The sequence below is a fragment of the Onychostoma macrolepis genome, chromosome 03, assembly GCF_012432095.1.
Source record: "Onychostoma macrolepis isolate SWU-2019 chromosome 03, ASM1243209v1, whole genome shotgun sequence".
NCBI classification, from domain to species: domain Eukaryota; kingdom Metazoa; phylum Chordata; class Actinopteri; order Cypriniformes; family Cyprinidae; genus Onychostoma; species Onychostoma macrolepis.
Genome location: NC_081157.1, coordinates 7,963,147 through 7,982,272, shown reverse-complemented (window position 1 = coordinate 7,982,272; position 19,126 = coordinate 7,963,147). Strand labels below are relative to the sequence as shown.

Sequence of the window (19,126 nt, the reverse complement as noted above, 5' to 3'; positions counted from 1 at the left end):
GGCATAAAATATATACATTTTATATTTTAAAAAGTTGTATGCATAGTAGTTTATATATATCGCAAAAAACTTGAAAAACATTTGATAAATATCAAATGTATGTTCATTTGCAACAGTTATGCTAACAACAATAAAAAGACATATGACATTAAAACAGCAACATCTACTGACGCACACCGTGCTGCGTTGTCACGGGAACATCCCAGTTTAAGATTGAGGAAATTAGATCGCTCCCTTTGCCAAGAAAAATAACAGGTTCATTTATTGATGAAACATAGCACTGACGTAACAGAAAACTTCAATATCTATTAACTATTGATAAAATATACATTGAGATATCACTGCTGTTTTTACTGAACACTTGATATCAAAGTCCACTTAAATTGACAAAATTCATTTGTAATTAATCATGTTTACTATAACATTTCTACAAAATTAATAAAGATCTAGGGTTGCATTTTAAACATTTTAACAAACTGTTATATTACCACAGTTGGTGTTACTATGCACTGGGTTTTATATAATTAGAAATCCCAAATGTAAGAACATTTCTGATTTACCTGATCTAAAACCATGGGACTCGAACTCCTGTTACTAAGTGGATCGCCATTCAGATTGACATTCTACTACACATGTCTGACCGCCTACTTCATTCATTCCATAGGTAAAGTGTACAGAAAGGCTTGTGTATGGAAGCAAATAAGAGACATAACTTTTTGAAATTTAACAGCCACTGAATACTTAGTTTTTAAATATTTTATTTTGAAAAACATTTATCTGAATTTATTTGCTCTGAATTCACCCCTTTGAAATTATTTTACTTTGGAAACCATGTATCTGAATTTATTTGTTTCGAATTTACCTCTCAAAACCTGAATTTCGATTAATATTTTTCAATGCTCACAAATTCAGATTAAAAAATAAATAAATCAACTTACAGAATTTCAGATAAAATAGATTCAGGTTGATCAAATTTGATTGCTCAAATTCAGATCTCAAATTTCAAGTTAATATTTTTCAAAGAAAACATCAGTCTAATTCGACTGCTCAAATTCAGATCGAAAAATTCAAGTTAAATATTCACATGGTAACATCCGGGCTACCCAGGATAGGAAAAACAGTTGAGCGCCGAGAAAGACGATCATGTGCGCAAGGTATACAGTAGGTGGCGGTAATACTCCTAAGCAGTGAACGGCCATGAAATGGAAAGAAGAAGAAGAGCACGACGACCTGTCTGTCATGATCCAAGAAGTAAAGATGTAAAGAACCTGTAAAGATGACTTCCAGGGAAAACGAAGGCGCCCCGGTAAGTTTGCCGTTTATGTACAATCGGACTCAGGGCTCGACAGAACAGAAGTATGTTGTTGCTAATTATCTTTGGAACACATATGCTATATAGCTATGGTTTGTGTGACTCGTCTCCCTATGTAAGTTAAGTCAGCTAAACAACACGTTATAGCTAGCAAGATAACTTTAGAGCTCAACGGTGGCCGCCCACTTTTTGGCTGAAAGCTACATTAACGTTTATAAAAAAGTTTAAGCCTGGAACCAAGCCAACAGCTCCGAGATGATATTTTTTTTTTAAACGGCAAAAAAAAAAAGATTTCAATGGTAGAACCTCACAGACAGACTGGGAGCCATCAATGTAGATGGATACGGTTAAAAGAGTCATCACATAAAGTATAACGTAACGTTACAGCGAGGTATTTGTGTGATATAAACAGCTGTTTATGCAGATTACCTATACTGGCCATACCTGTAGGCTGGTCAATGATATCCCACATAAAACGCTTTTCAGAGTAGGATAAAGTTGCATCACGCCAGACTTGGAGTGAATATTAGCTTTAGGGAATCAGTTGGATAAGTCATGGTAATGAATAAGCTAAAGTTGGGGATTCATCCGTTGTGTGTGAGTTTTCAGTGATTTACTATGAGCCTACTACTAAGTTACTAATACACTCTTATCATAGTTCTAAGTTAATAACCATTGCTTTAAACATATTGCTGAATATTGAGCCCTTAAACTGCATTTAAATTATTGGGAGAATGTTAGGGTTTGAAATGTAATTACTGTATGTTCATTAATGCAGCTGATTTTTCTGACTTCCATTTTTTTGTTTCTAAGGATCGGCTGCTTGACCACATTTTGGAACGACTCCGCTCTCGTTTAGAGCATATTCTTGGACAATTGTCTCTGGATTTGGACTACTTAGAGTTCATTAGCACACAAGAATTAGAATTTTTAAGGCGCCTCCCTGTCTCCACGCTGCAAGAGCGCCCCCTAGAATCCGCGCTACAAGAACGCTGCCCAGAATCCGCACTGCAAGAGCGCGCCCCAGTACCTGCGCCACAAAGGCGCCTCCCTGTCTCCGTGCTGCAAGAGCGCCCCCTAGAATCCGCGCTACAAGAGCGCTGCCCAGAATCCGCGCTGCAAGAGTGCACCCCAGTACCTGCGCCACGAAGGCGCCTCCCTGTCTCCGCGCTGCAAGAGCGCCCCCTAGAATCCACGCCGCAAGAGCGCCCCCTAGGATCCGTGCTGCAAGAGCGCACCCCAGTGCTTGCACCACGAAGGCGCCTCCCTGTCTCCGCGCTGCAAGAGCGCCCCCTAGAGTCCGCGCTGCAAGAGCGCAACCCAGAACCTGAGCTGCAAGAGCGCACCCCAGTGCCTGTCTCCACGCTGTCCGAGCGCCCCCAAGAGTCCAAACAAAGATTGAAAACCACAAATTTCAGCCTTAAAATTTTGGGGGGGGGATCTTCCATGGGCGCCCAAGCTCCCTGCTCCGCCCAAGCCTCCTGTCCCGCCTTGGCCATCCAAGCCTCCTGACCCGCCTTGGCCGTCGGAGTCCCCTGATCCGCCCTGGATGCCTCCTCTGTGTCTTGTGTCTCCGTCCTGCTCCGACATCCAGGGCTCCGTCCTGCTCCGACATCCAGGGCGCCCACCCCCCCCCGGGTCACGCCTACCGGGAGGGGGAGATACTGTTACATGTCTGCCTGTCTTAGTCATCGTTTTCCTTATTTGGTTTGGTCCCTGCCTTCATTAGTTAATTATCTTTTCATTGTCCCCACCTGAGTTTGATTATGTTGTTTGCTCTTTTGTTCCGGTCCCTTTAAAAGTCCTGAGTTCTCCCTCTTTGGTTGTCCGTGATTAATGTTATTTAATGTTAAAGTTATGATAACGTTATGTAGTGCATTGATGTTTCTGTTAAACGTTCCTGTATCTACTTATCTTCATTAAAGAGTTGATTTTGTAACCCGTCGCCTCTTCGCACTCTTTGAAGGACACGACACCGTAACAGCTTTAAATAACGACAATATTAATTATATTCATTTTTATCTTGTGGGACAGTGAAAATGCCATATAGTCAACAACCCATGTACAAAAATTAAGAGAACACTTGGAAATTTACAATTTATACTGTAGTTATGTGTTTAAGTAAAATGTAATTTGTGTTTTATTCCGAAAACTACTGATGACATATCTTCTAAATTAATTAAGTTTTAATGAGCCGAAAAGAACACAAGTCACAACTCTGTTCATCAATTTGCACTGGTTACCAATAGCTGCTCACATAAAATTCAAGAAATTAATGTTGTCCTATAAAACCACCACTGGCTCTACACCCCTTTACCTAAATTCATTACTTCAGACTTATGTGCCCTCTAGAAGCTTGCGATCTGCAAGTGAACGGCACATTATTGTTCATCCCAAAGAGGCACAAAATCACTTTCAAGGACTTTCACTTTAACTGTTCCCTCCTGGTGGAATGACCTGCACAACTCAATAAGAGCAGCTGAGTCCTTAGCCATCTTCAAGAAATGGCTAAAAACACATCTCTTTCATCTTTATTTGACCCTCTAAGGGTGTATTCACACCTGTCTTGTTTGATTCGATTTAATCGAACTCGAGTTCATTTCCCCCCTTGGTGCAGAACTTTTGCTGAATACAGCAATCGCACTCTAGTGCGGACCAAACAACTGTACCGAGACCCAGCTGAAGAACTCTGGTACGGTTCGTTTAAATAGCCTGTCCATCCTTCCAGGTCAAATTTATTTTGGACATGTTAAAAATCACCAGTAAATTGCCACACAAGCATCAGTTACAACGCAGCTATCATCATATTATCCTCGTGCTGCTCGAGATTCTGGCGCTGCTTTAAAATACGCGTGTTAGGTGTCCTGACTCCCGAGGCGTAACATCAACATAAATAAATGAGCAATTTGTTCCACTTTGGACACCTGTGTGGGCCGTATGTTTGACATCCCTGTTATAAATGATTATATGATTAAATGTAATAATAAAATGAATAATTTAACAAAGAACAAATTAATGAATATAAAAGAAAGTAAAACACATCACAAATGTATGGTTGCTCTCTTGAAGCAAAACAAACACAGGCTGCATTTGAGGATCCTCATGATCCTTCAGTGTGTAAAGGAAATGTCTCAGTCCTACCGCTCCCTTAGGAATGGCATTCAGTTTCTCAAAGATGAAAGACGGAAGAGTTGATGCCAGCTAGATGTCTGCCTGAAGGGAACTCACTCCTGGAGAAACCACTCAGGCTATGTTCACACTGTCAGTTTTTGGGATTGACAACCGCATTTTCTTTACAGGTGTGAGTCTCGAAATGTCCTGTTCACACAGCAGCTTACAGTAGCGACTCAAATACTGTCTGTATGAACGTGCAGTGGGAGTCAAGCCCGTATTCCTTACCAGTAACCATAGAAACAGTGACTAAAGTAATATCAAAGATGGCGACGTCCATAAAAGTCTTATCACTTTCTGACATGACAAGTGTCCAATCGAGTTAACCTTCATTAACCGACAGCAGCTTTCATATTTGGGTGAAGAGCATTTAAGTCGTGCACAGAACACAAAACTGAAACTTTGAGATGACACAGATCAGTTCAGCACTTTGTGTGAACGTAACTGTATTAAGAACTCAAATACAGGACTGACAACCGTATTTTGCTGCTGTGTGAATGTGGCCTCAGAGAACTCAGGTCCCATCATCCAATGAATAGGTCAAGGGGGAAAAAATTGATTGTAATATTAATTTAATAATAAAAGTAACTTAATAATAATAGGCCTAATAGGCTGATAAGAAGAATGTAACAGGCCTATGTTAATTGAAAATGCCAAATTAGATATAACTAAAGTGTGTCAAATTATTTTATTCAGAAATGTCATGTTTTTTTTTTTTTTTGTTAATTCGTTATTTAAATTAATAGGCCTACAAATTAGGAAACAGGTGCAGTTAATCGCTGGTGTCAGTCACAAAATTTATATAAATAAAAAAGGCAGCGGCTATTTGCACTAAGTGAAAATAGCAGTATTTTTAACGACATTTTTTAACGTATTTTTAATTTTATTTTTAGCTGTAGATTCTATACTATGTTAAAATAGCAAGATTTTCTGCTATTTATACTAATTGCAAATAGTGGCAATTATCTGCACCTCAGTATTGTAGTACATTATAAAACAGTACGCAATAATAACGTATTGAGTGTAAATTATAGTTTTAATTCAAATTAGGCTAATAAATGGATGCCACCTTATTGGGACAATAAAGCCCTCCCTTCACATATCCTAACCCTAACCAAAACTTTATTTTCAACTTTTTGATTATTTCCTTCATTTTTATTGAAAATAAATGCTTTTCTCAACTGGTGCAGTAGGTAATAATTAAATAACAAGGCACCTTGTTTTTGTTGTCAACATATGTAAAGGGGAAATTAGAGGTGTAACAATACACTCATGTCATGATTTGATACGTATCTCGATACTGAACTCTCAGTATAGTATTATCACAATATTTTAAGCCAAAACAAAGAAGAGGGTTTTTTAAATGATTACTATTGCTTTAAGACGTATAGTAAAAAATATAGTAAACAACAATTTTTAAACGGTTTTCATGTTGATATATACATTTACATAAAATATTCCACTCTCATCTATGGAGATAAGCACTGAAATTACATAGTCATTACGCAAAAGTTAAACAAAACTTATATGAAATTAGACATATTTATAGTGGATGCGCTTCATCACTTTTCCTGTGGTATGCTGTTTTAATGACAGCGAGTGCTATAGGTGCACAATAATTCATATTTAAACTAAACTGCAGATCTCATGTTATGTGAGAATATTTTAGTGAGAACAATGATCAATGATGTGCACTTATATTATGGCAGACACATGGCTGGATTTGGTGGTTGAACGGTCCATTCTCCGGTTTCAGTAGCTCCAATGATAATAGCTTACTGTACAACCGCAGCTTTTTCAACACGGAGGTGTTGAGGTCGTGTGAAGGCATCTCCACAACATTATGAAAAATACCACTGTATTTGAAGGATACAACTTGAAGAAAACAGTAAGATTTGCACGTTTCCTTTTTAAAATACTTTGTCAGTGATGTGCCGAATCAGACAATTGTGTTTACACTACTATAAATATAGTCCTATCTGTTTCCACTAAAAATAGCTAAAAAAATTTCACCTTATCAGCAAAACTGCATAAATTTAATTTGAACTGTTTAACACAATTGAAATACTATTTGGCCATTGGAAAAGTATGAGATCAACTCTATTCTAAAATACTGATTTGAGAACTATTTTAATAATCCATTTTTAAAAATGTATTCGCTTTCCTAATGGCATTTTCATACTGTTGCGGTAATGAGATTTTTAAGGTCTTGATTTGGAGAATGTGTTCAAAAAGGTGTTAAATTGTTAGTAATTATTATTTTTTATTTTCTTTGCTGGTGCCACTGCTCTCAATGTTAGTCTGGAGCCCTGGGCCCGTATTCACAAAACATTTTCTTACCACTAAGAGTTCTCTTAAACATCAGTAAAAGTTATTAGCCAAGAGTTTTCTCTTAAAAACTATTTACAAAGCTGCTGAGACAAACTTTTAGTAAGGAATAGAGAGAAGTCTTAAGCTAAGAGTAAATAAGAGCAGGGTTGACCCGGTTGCTATGGATGATGTCAGCATGCTTACTAACTATGCACACAGTGATTGGTTGATAGAGGAGGGGTCCCCTCCCCTAAAATGCAGGTCACTAATTAAACAAGTATATGTTCAGCTAATTGTCAGCCTCTTACATGTGTTTTTATAATTGTTTGCTGATGATACTAATTTATATTGTTCTGGGAAAATTTTGGAACAGCTTCTGAATACAGTGGAAATCGAACTGAGGGTTTTTAAAAAATGGTTTGATGATATCAGACTTTCACTGAATTTAAGTAAAACAAAATTTATAATATTCAGTAATCGACAAAGTAACAACAAAGTGAAATTAATGATTGATAACGAGGAAATAGAAAGAGTGTATGAAAATAAATTTTTGGGTGTTATAATCGATCATAAATTATGTTGGAAATCACACATTAATTATGTAAAAACAAAGATGTCCAAATCTATTGCTATATTAAATAGAACAAAACATATTTTGAATGAAAAAACTTTATATATATTGTATTGTGCGCTCATAGTTCCATACATTATTTACTGTGTGGAGGTGTGGGGTCACACTTATAAATCCAATTTAAAATCAATACACATGTTGCAAAAGAAAGCTATTAGAATTGTTAAAAGGGTTGATTATTACGAACCAACAAATAAATTGATTATTGATCTACATGCATTAAAATATGTAGATTTAGTTCAATTATATACTTTACAGTTAATGTATAAAGTTTATAATAATTTACTTCCAAATTGTATTCAGAGGCTGTTCAAAATAAGAGAAAGTCAGTATAATTTAAGAGGATTGTATATGTTTAAGAAAGTAAGGGCAAGAACTAATGCAAAAAATAGGTGCTTATCTGTTATAGGGGTAAATTTATGGAATAAATATGATAAGGAACTAAAAGTATGTAAGTCACTTTGTCAATTTAAGAAAATGTATAAAAATAAGGTGATAAATAATTATATGACTCGGTATTAACAAATTGTGGTTGTACTGTTAAAGAATCGAAGTAATAATTGGAGTGTGTATTTATGTTATGTTTGTTGTGAATTATGTTTGTACATTTTGGGAAATGTTTTTGTAATATTGTTTACTTTGTATTAATTACCTTAGTGAAAAGTGTCGCCCATTCAGTTAACTATGTATAAAGGGTAGGCATAATAAGCAAGGCTTCTGCCTACACCTTTTTCGGTAACTATGTATATATTTTTTTTAATTTACTTTGTGAAAAGCTGTCTGTGAGGACCGAAATAAAATTATTATTATTATTATTATTGATATTGATAATTTATGCTTTTGAATTGCTCTCACAGTACTTTGATGTAATACACCTATCAGTTTACGCGGCACCAATGCATCTCAAACAAGCCTATTTTTATTTTTAAAGCCGTCAGAGTTCAGGTAAATTAACAACATTAATGCAACAATGAAATATGTCAGTTCAGAAATGGTAGAAAGAAGAGATCAACACTCTCCTACCGCAAGAGATGATAAGCGATTGCGCTCACATGTTGGTGACATAGAGGGTTCTGTTCCCTGCCAGTGGAAATGTGAACCGGTTCTGTACGAGTACCCCTTTTGGCCGAGCAGCGATTCCAGCTATGGCACCAGCCCCAGTAGAAAAGCGGTACAAGCCATTTTTCTTCAGGTCTGCTGAGGTGCACATTCCTGTCCGGCATTCATTCACAAACACGTGATGGTTCGAACTAGGGCTACCCTCGACTAAGGATTTTTCTGGTTGACTAATAGTCATTCATTTTAAGCATTAGTTGACTAATCGCACGTTTATTAATAAACCATTTAAATCATTATAATGAGCCTTTAATTGCCTACATAGCCTAATAAGCGCTCAAGCACCCGCATAAAGCTTGCCACAGCACACCGGCAGAAGTAATGATTATGAATGTGTCAGGGAAAAACAGTAAGGAGACTGCATTAACATTTTAATAATTTGATAAACTAGTGCTTTATTTGTTTTTGGTTTAACCCTCTAAGCACCAAAGTTGCAAAATTGCAACAAGATGTCATACTTAACAGTAATCCTAAAAAATAACACTGAGCTAAACACACATGCTAAAAAACAACACTTACTTACACATAGTAAGAAATGGTTATAAAAACTGAAACAGAAGTGAAACGAGTAGGAAAGAGGATTAATAAAAAGCCTTACTTATTAAGCGTTAATTAATAATTATTAGTAATTCACTTCCCTTATGATACTAATATAATAATACTTGCAAATGAACGCCTGTTAAAAAGAGAGAGAAAACTGATTCTCTGCGTCCCAGTGTGCATACTATCCACCCTATCTGCCCTAAATAGTTTTGAAAATTAATAGTATCCCATAGAATTTAGGATGGATAGTATACTTGTTTTAAATAGAATTTGGCGCATTTTTGATCTCGTCTCGCGGTGATGACGTCACCGCGAGCGCCTCCTCCAGTCCGCGTCGGGTCTTCTGAGGAGAGGCAGCTCACGGTATTTCTCACATTCACACAATCCTCAAACACTTTTCTAGAGTTTCACTAACATATACGGGCTCGTGTGTGTCTTGTTTTCATCGGGTTGAGCGCTGTTTGTGTGTTTGCTGACTTAAACACACTCAGAACAGCAGGCAACAAGCATGTGAGGAAAACACGTCGAGTTCGTGAGACCTGAGCGCTTCTGTGTGTTTGTTTGTGTCGATGTTTGCTCTGATAATGTTGCTGTTGCTGAGTGTGGATGCGATCCGATATCAAGTGTTGCTGCTACGATTCTATTTATAACCTTATTTCTCCGACGTTCATCTTTGCGGATCAAATTTGTTACAATTACTTTTATTATTAATAGATACTACTAAATACTTAATAATGAGTCACGTGGAATATTTAAAATTATAAATATGAATTATTAGAATATAGACACAGGAAACATTAAATTGTTGAGGTACTCTTTCTCTTTAAAGATTTTATGAACACTGTCATTTTCTGCATGTGTAAAACTAGAACATGTTAATAACTGAATTACTTCATTTGTACGAACGTATTAAAAAAATAATTATATTTTTGTGCTATAGTGTAGTTATTCACCTGTAGTTGCAAATGAAGGTGTGCGTAATCAAATTTCTTAAAAACAAATCTCACTGTTATTTGGGAGAGTTTATGTTCTTCTCTATATTTCTATGCAGATATATTCTTATATATTAATATGGGGTAGGGCTGCACAATTATGACAAAAGAATTGTAATTGCAATTATTAATAATGATTATCAGAATTTCTGTTGAATGATGTTTTGAAGAGATTTAAACCATTTGTTTATTTTTATATAAAATAAAACTTAGTGCTTTTCTATAGCATTAAGTCTCAAAAGTCAACTATACATTGGTTTGGTTTCTTCTTTAAATAAAAAAGGTTAAATTATGCATGGTATAATAATGTTATACTAAGACTAAAATAAAAAATGGTTTGCCAAAGCTATATTTTTCATTTACAATTAAACAGACTAAAAATTTCAAATTACAGTAACATTTTACAGAACAATTGATATTATCAGGCCTCCAGCCTGACATTCGAGAGCAGTGGCACCAGCACCTGATTTGGTAGCACTGAACATGTAATAATAATACTACAAGTTTTGTCTCTTAGAAATGCACATTAGACAGGAGCTTGAGTTGGGATGCAGATGTACATTTATTTTCGTTTAACAAAAACAGTACCATTGTGAAAAGTGTAACAGCCTCATCTTTTATACAATTGAAGATCATCATATCCACAAGTACAGCACCTCATTAACATGGTAAAAAAAGCAGCCTAACTATTAGGGTTGTCAAAAGTACCGACCGCGATACCATTCGGTACTGAAATTTTAAAAATGCCCATTTCCCGCAAAGATTTGAGCGCTGTTGAGTGGATTTTTAAACAACGCTGATTGGTCACACTCTTCACCGAGCGCTTCATTGATCATTGAAGCCAATCACAGATGTATCTGTTGATACCAAATGGTATCGCGGTCGGTACTTTTGACAACACTACTAATTATATGGTTTCTGTGGTGTTTGCATTGAAAAACAGTAAGCAGTATAAGTACAGTTGCACATCAACTGATAGAATTAATAACAAAAATACTGTAATTATTCCATTACTCCTTTAACATATTAATAAAATTCAATTTGAAGATCCTACTTTTCTGTCACAATACCATGGTTACCGTTAGTGTTACTACAGTAAAACCATTGAAACGTCTTCTAACTGGATCGTTGCACAATGTTTCTGCTGCTTTCCGCATCAGTGCTGTTGAGAAAGACAGCTTTAAATTATTTGGTTTTAAACTAGTTTAAATCACAGAGACATTTGCGATTTTATACTGGAGAACTATGCACCAAAAAAAGGGTGATTCTCACCAGTGTTGCCAATTTAGCTGTTTTGTAGCTAGATTTAGAGACTTCCCCACCCCTTTTGAGACTTTAAAGAAAAAAGTTTAGGGACAAATATAGCAACTTCTTGGACAAACCTTATCTAAGTTCTCATCTTGCCCGCTGACTTGTATTCCTCTCTATATGTAGATCAGGATTTGAACGATTGTGTAATCGTGGTCGTCCATAATCATAATCGCAATTAGAAATTTGACTAAATGTGCAGCCCTAATACGGGGGCAGAAGGGAAATATATGGATAGATACTGAATGAGCATATTAAACTGACAGCTTTCCTGTAGCTCAAATAGTAAAGCATGGCGCTAGCAACGCCAAGATCATGGGTTCGATTCCTAGGGAAAGCAAGAGCTGATGAAATGTAAAAACTGTAACTTGAATGCAATGCAAGTCGCTTTGGATAAAAGCGTCTGCTAAATGCATAAATGTAAATGTAAATGCTTCACTTACATGAATGCTTAAATATGTAAATTAATTAAACCCACAGACTCAGACATCTATGTATTGTTTTTTTGCAGATCTGCTGCTTCCACACACAAGCTCCTCTCACAACAATCACACCATCAGTGATTTCACCAATAAATGCTGGAATTTTCCCATCAGTTCAGAAGTGAAGACGAGCATCAGGAAGAGCTGAAATCTGCAAAGACTGAGTTTATTAAAGAGGACAGAGAGAACATGAGTGATCCAGAGCCATGCAGAATCAAACACACTGAAGAACAGAGAGGTTGGTGTTTGTTCTTGATTCTTCATTCATTCATGATGCTGAAGAACATTCATGTTATAAAGCTTCAAGCAGTTCATCAGATTTAGATCGATATTTAAAGGTGCTGTATGTAGGATTTTGACTCTACTAAAGCATAAAAATACCATAATATGTTTGCAGATATTTAAGAAACATGCTAAGTTAACATACTTGTTTATCTGAAAAACAATGCTACAGTCAGTTATTCTCCTTTGAAAATGTGTAATCCGGCCCGGAATATCTGTGTTTGTTATGGTTTGTGAAATCCGCCCACTGCCAGTTTACCCAATTGTATTTCGGCACCGCGGATTGCCAGTTGGTGGAAAACACAGCGTATTTAATTGTATTCATCGTCATGTGCGCTCATTCCTGTTGGTGTCGTTAATCTGGCAACCTGCGTGTGCGTCAAGTCTGAGGAGGAGAGGCCGGGTGAAAACAACCGTCTCCAATATTTTTAATTTGGACTGCAATACCTAGTTCAACCACTCGGTGTTAATCCTACATACAGCACCTTTAAACTATGCATTTTGTGAGACTTGTGGCGGCAAATAATTAATTAGCATATTTATCACATCTTGCATTGGGTTTGCGTTCAGACAAGTTTTGGCACTTTAGATCTGTTCTACTCTCTAAACTGGCACATATTTTATTATAACTAAATGCCCAATAAAGCTGTTCTCGTTTACATATTTTCTGTTGTCATGCATAAAACAACTGTAAATAGTGACTAAATACAAACCATTAATACTACACGTTAACCAGTAGTCACTCTCACTATACTCCTGAAATCGTGATTTATAATCGCGAAAAAATCAACATCTATGAGCGGCTGTATGAGGTGATTTTGGTTATATTACTCTTTTGTTGCATGCAGTGCACTTGAGTAACAAACTGCATATTAACAGATTATCATAACTCGCGGGGCAGTACTGGCGAAATCGTCCAACTGAACGACGGCTAAGGTTTATCCAAAAAAAGTCGCTGGGTTTGTCAATATGTACCTTTTATGGAAAAAAGTAGTTCTGAAAGTTGCTAAATATAGTGCTAAAGTCACACTCGTGTGTGTGAGACTCTGGAGCTGATGGCAGGGGGCGCCGGACATTTGTGGTGATCAATATGGATATTGTGGTGGGCCGCCACAAATAAATCAATGTATGGGGAAACACTGCTATAAAATTGGTTTTCAACAAATAGTCAATAAGAGAGGTTTGAGAAACTTTCATTTTGATTGTCAAAATCAGATCAATCAATCTGTTATTTTAGCACTTTTATTTTATATTTTTGCAACAATGTTACCAAAATTTTGGACTTATCTCAATATAGTTTAAAACGTTTTTTTTTTAAGCAACAAACAGCAAACACTAAAATGTATCAAGCAAATGAACTTTCCAGAATGGCTGACGGTTGTAAGCATAAATTAAGCAAAAGCTTATTTACAGTTACTGATAAAGTTGTACTTCTAATTAATTAAGAGTTATGAATGCAGTCAACACTGTACAGTTTGGATTGAGATTATTTTCTTGTCCTCCCATCATGGTGTAGAAAAGAGCCCAAATGATGTCAGAATTTTAGGAAATACCCTATTTATTAAAATGAGGAAAATTATTAAGTGAAACGTAGGACACAGCTAATACTAAAAATTCTTTATTTAAAACCAGTGTAAGCCATGGTCAATCTAGCCTTTGACCATGTGAAATTTCAATAGACACTGAGACTAGGGCTGCACGATAAATCCACATGAAATCGCAATCGAGATTAGGCAGAAGCTGTGATTGTCATGCATATCTCTCAGTGAAGCACGGTTCTGTGGTCAGCAGTAAATCTCCATCCGAAGGCCAGAGAAACTCCAAATACCATCCGCAGAAGAAACCCAGGAAATGCCTATAAGATTTAACTCCGTTCATTGCTTCAGTGTGACTAATAAACACACAACTACGACACTATATGGTTTATATGAATTCTTATAAATTATAATTTTCATCATAATATCTGAGTATATCTATAATGAAACGCTAATCGATGTAGCCTTTATCACTGCGAAATACGTTGCCTGCCTTAGTCTGTGTAAGAAGCCACATTAACTCACAGAAGGATTTATTTCAAACACTCGACTGATGTTATGAAGTGAGTTTTGAATTAAACGTTTAAAAAAAAAAAATCACGTGCTCTCAGGTCGAGTAGCATTTACTACACAGAGCCGTAGTTCACTGAGAAGCTATGCAAACAGCTTTCATTATCGCTGAACGATTTCTTCGATTTCATAATCTTACGATTATATCGTCTGCAATTATGAACGCACTTTTGCGTAGCTCGTCAGAGAACTACGACTGTGTAGTAAATGCTGCTGCATCTGAAAGCAGGTGATGGAGATTTACTACCAATCACAGAACTGGCTTTACTGACGAAATGTGCATGACAATCGCGATTAATCTTGTTCGATTAACCGTGCAGCCCTAACTGAAACGCTCGTGATATGGCATCACACTCTGCTGCATCAAAAAAAAAAAAAAAACTCAACATAAAACATTTGAAAATTTACAAATAAACAATCTAGTCCACTTTACTGCAAAGTAGGGATGCACCGATACCACTTTTTCCAGTACTCGCCCGATACTTTTATTTTTGGTACTTGTCAATACCGAGTACCGATACCGATATTTTCAATGCATTTGTAAAAAAAAATTAAATATTGGGTACAGAAACCAAAAGAGTATGTATAATGTTAGTTGGTTAACTTAAATTTTGGTTTGATTGTATCTATTTGATAAATTATTCAGACACCTTCAACATTTCTCACATTATCACCGTTTATTCGCTATAGTTTATGGTAGTAAAATATGACAAGAACTTAAACTGTGTCAGAACAAATTCAGCTCGATAATATCAGATAACTTTGATAGAAAGGTATGTGATGGATTACAATCAACCAAAATTATTCAGACAGCTGTTAGTATGACAATATTTACACAACTATCAATACTTTGTCAGGCAACCCTTAGCCTTAATGACAGCCTGTAGTCTCCTGGGCATGCTGTCAACCAGGTTCATGCAAACCTGAACTTCAGTTTTTTTCCCAGACTCGGTCTGAATAATTTTTGGTTCCAAATTTGTATCAATTTTATTGGTAGTCCACTGTATGAATAATTTTTGGATATAATATGTCACAGTTTACTTTATTTTGCTAACCTCACTTACATAAATGAACTATAGTGTCCTGCACCCACTAGTAAAAAATATCAAAAATTATATTTGGTCTCTGAATAATTTTTGGTTTGACTGTATATCCTTCGGTTATTTTCACACTTAATTACGCACATTAAAATGTATTTTACAAGTTTTTGTTACTTTCACTGTTCATTTTTTTTTTTTGCTCTATGGTACATCATCTTTAATTCAATTGCATTAGAGCTGCTAAAATCACGCGTTTTGCTGTAATAATGCAGGGAACCACTCGTTATAAATCTCCTAACTGTGATATTTTCAGAAATAGAAGTCGCGTTTTTCTTTGCTTTTCTTTCTAATGCAGAAACACTCATGAAGCAAGCAAAACATGCACAACGCGCGCACGTATTTGTACTGGTGCAGAGGGACAGTACAGCCTCGCGCATTTCACACAGGCTGCTAGTTTCACTTTCGCCAGAAAGTCGTGTATGCTTAAGGTTGAAAATAAATTTATTTTATAGTGAATGCCCCTAAAAATGGTCTTATATTTACGATTCAGTTTTAATCCAAGTGATGCATGCTATGTGAGCGAACATCAACAAAGATCACAGAAGTGTGCGTGTGCGCGCTCGCTCGCTCGCTCCCTACCGTTAAGTAACTTGTGCATTGTTTTGCTTACTTGTTTTTGACACATCCGACCGAACTACAAACATTCCAGTGATGTCTGTGAGAAAAGTATATTCACTCGACAAGCTCGCGCATCTGCGCCGGCACCCGCTCAATCCACTCAGCGCTTTGCTTTTCAGTTCGTGCACATCAGCTATAAAGGCATTAATACTGAATGTTTAACATTATTCATTGCATACATCTGCTTCGTAGACATCCTTAATCTCTAATAACTCCATTCTGCTGCATGTTGTCCTGTTTCTTTGTCTGAATATTGCACTTATCACATGCTGTGAGGTATCGGCGCTTGGTATCAGGGCATTTTAACGAGTACGAGTATGAGTACAGGAGCTCAGTATCGGCCCGATACCGATACTGGTGCATCCCTACTGCAAAATTTGCCTTTTTTTTAATTCACCTTAGAGGTCACACAGTGACGTATCAATCTTCTATTGGTCATACTGTCTTCACATTATATGAATTCACAGGTCAGAGTTTTTCAGACTTGAACTTGGAATGGAGTGAAATTTGTTAATATGTTAATATTACATTAGTAAATTATATTGCTAAACAAATATATTTAATAGTTCTAATTACAGAAACACTACACTACATAAGTCTGTTATGTTTTAAAAATAATCATTGGAAGATCAATATATCATTCATGCCAAGTGTCAGGGACATAATTAATTTATAAAAATGCATCAAAATAAAAAAAAAATTTAACAGTTGTCTGTCTTGTGCTATTACATCAGAGCTCACTTTTATGGCCTTTCAATTCATATTCCTATCTTTTGAATTATTTTGGTTTATTGAAAACAAAACTTTTCTTTTTCATTTCAGACCCTAAAGAAGAGAACGAGGAGAGTGAAGAACTGAATGAAGTGGAGGAGAAGCATCATGTCAAACTTGAAGAGAAACCTCTGAGTCACTCGAAAATGAAAAATAATTTTTTAAAGGAAAGAAGAGCCGAGAAATCGTCCACCTGCCTTCAGTGTGGAGAGAGTTTCACATACGAACAAAGTCTTGAGATTCACATGAGAGTTCATACTGGAGAGAAGCCATACGCACGTGATCAATGCGGCAAAACATTTGTGTCATCAGACCTGAAGAAACACCTGACAGTTCATACGAAGGAGAAGCCACATTTGTGTTCTTTATGTGGAAAGAGTTTTTCACTGCTGCAAAGTTTAAAATCACATCAGAAAACACATACTGGTTTAAGAGATTATATGTGCTTTGAGTGTGGGAAGACTTTTACTTGGGCAAAACATTTAAAACAGCATCAGAGGATCCACACTGGAGAGAAACCTTATAAGTGTTCACACTGTGGCAAGAGATTCAGTTGGTTAGTACATCTGAAAACACATGAGCAGATCCACACTAGAGAGAAAACACACGTGTGTGATTTGTGCGGGAAGAGCTTTGCACGCAAAAAACATTTTAGAGTCCATATGAGGATCCACATGGGAGAAAAGCCATACGCATGTGATCAATGTGGAAAGAGTTTCACTCAATCATCTCAGCTTAAAGGACACATGAGGATCCACACTGGAGAAAAGCCGTACACATGTGATCAATGTGGAAAGTGTTTCTCATTAAAAAACTATCTTGATGTTCACATGAGGATCCACACTGGAGAAAAGCCGCACGCATGTCATCAATGCGGCAAAACATTTCTTAGGGCATCAGCCCTGAAGAAACATCTGACAGTTCATATTGCGGAGAAGCCACATTCGTGTTCTGTGTGTGGAAAGAGTTTTTCACTGCTGCAAAGTTTAAAATTACATCAGAAATTGCACAACACTGTGAGAGATCATGTGTGCTTTGAGTGTGGGAAGACTTTTACTTTGGTAAACCATTTAAAACAGCACCAGATGATTCACACTGGAGAGAAACCTTACAAGTGTTCACACTGTGACAAGACATTCAGTCAGTCAGGACATCTGAAAAGACACGAGCAGATCCACACTGGAGAGAAGCCACACATGTGTGATCAGTGTGGAAAGAGTTTCTCATTAAAAATCTATCTTGATGTTCACATGAGAATCCACACCGGAGAAAAGCCATATGCATGTGATCAATGCGGCAAAACATTTCTTGTGTCAAGAGCCCTGAAGAAACACCTGGCAGTTCATACAGGGGAGAAACCATATTCATGTTCCTTATGTGGAAAGGGTTTTCCAGTGCTGCAAAGTTTAAAATCACATCAGAAAACACACACTGGTGTGAGAGCACATGTGTGCATTGAGTGTGGAAAGACTTTTACTTTAGCAAGCTATTTAAAACTGCACCAGAGGATTCACACTGGAGAGAAACCTTATAAGTGTTCACACTGTGACAAGACATTCAGTCAGTCAGCAAATCTGAAAACACATGAGAAGATCCACACCGGAGAGAAGCCGCACACGTGTGATCAGTGCGGGAAGAGTTTCGCTTTTAAAAGTCGTCTGAAGCTACACATGAAGGTCCATGCAGTAAAGAAACTGAGCAATAAAGTCTCTTCTGTGTAAGTTAGTTTCCTAACAGCCACAATTAGTGACGGGACATTTTGTTGGTTGCTTGTAAAGTATCTCATTATTATGAGATACTAAGTCATAATTATTAGAAAGTGTCTCTTTCTCTTTATAATGACTTACATATTGGTAACACTATAATAACATTCCTTAAATCATTACCAAACATTATGTAATGCTTAATGGATGATCAGTTCATATATTAACATATCTAGAAACGTGAAATAATGTGCTTGTTAATGTTTACTAATAAATGTGTTAGAAATGTGTTAATGTTTCATGTAAATTAAAATCCTTACAAATGTCATTAAACTTCTAATTCATATGATCACGCACATCTTGAAAATTATTACAAGCTTTTGTTAATGCACAACACTTGCTGCTGTTGAGGTGTGATACGGGTAGAGTTAGGGATAGGTTTGGTGGTATGGGTAGGTTTAAGGTTGGTTAAGGGGTCAACAGTGCACAGAGTTTCAGAAAGTAGGTTAAGTGAAAAGTCTGAGTATGTTAACCCTGAAATGAGGGAAACTCTGAGTTTTCCGTTTGTCAAACCCAAGAAAGCAGAGTAAGTCAAGCCCGTTTCTGAAAGAGAGGTAACTTACTCTGTGAACATAACCTGGTCAGGAGCAGGTTTTCTTCGCTAAACCCAGAGTTTCTTTCG

At 36.6% G+C, this 19,126-nt stretch overlaps 1 protein-coding gene across 3 annotated transcripts; it reads left to right on the top strand.

Moving 5' to 3' along the window:
- The first annotated feature begins 9,306 nt into the window (after positions 1 to 9,306).
- LOC131537547 (gastrula zinc finger protein XlCGF26.1-like) lies at positions 9,307 to 18,823 on the top strand. Of its 3 annotated transcripts, none has more exons than XM_058771075.1 (3): positions 9,307 to 9,446; positions 11,895 to 12,103; positions 16,793 to 18,820. In XM_058771075.1, exons 2-3 carry the CDS (start codon positions 11,959 to 11,961, stop codon positions 18,460 to 18,462), a joined length of 1,815 nt encoding a protein of 604 aa, XP_058627058.1. In that variant the 5' UTR covers positions 9,307 to 9,446; positions 11,895 to 11,958; the 3' UTR covers positions 18,463 to 18,820. The 3 variants fall into 3 exon arrangements, with proteins under 3 accessions (XP_058627058.1, XP_058627060.1, XP_058627061.1); XM_058771077.1 differs by lacking the exon at positions 9,307 to 9,446 and adding an exon at positions 9,463 to 9,593 and having other exon boundaries at positions 16,793 to 18,822; XM_058771078.1 differs by lacking the exon at positions 9,307 to 9,446 and having other exon boundaries at positions 16,793 to 18,823.
- Positions 18,824 to 19,126: the final 303 nt, after the last annotated feature.

Bases quoted from the DNA above. Each gene is read 5' to 3' on its own strand.
- LOC131537547 (XM_058771078.1), top strand. From the start codon at position 11,959: ATGCTGGAATTTTCCCATCAGTTCAGAAGTGAAGACGAGCATCAGGAA. The intron at 12,104-16,792 runs GTTGGTGTTTGT...TTTTCATTTCAG, and splicing joins ACACACTGAAGAACAGAGAG to ACCCTAAAGAAGAGAACGAG.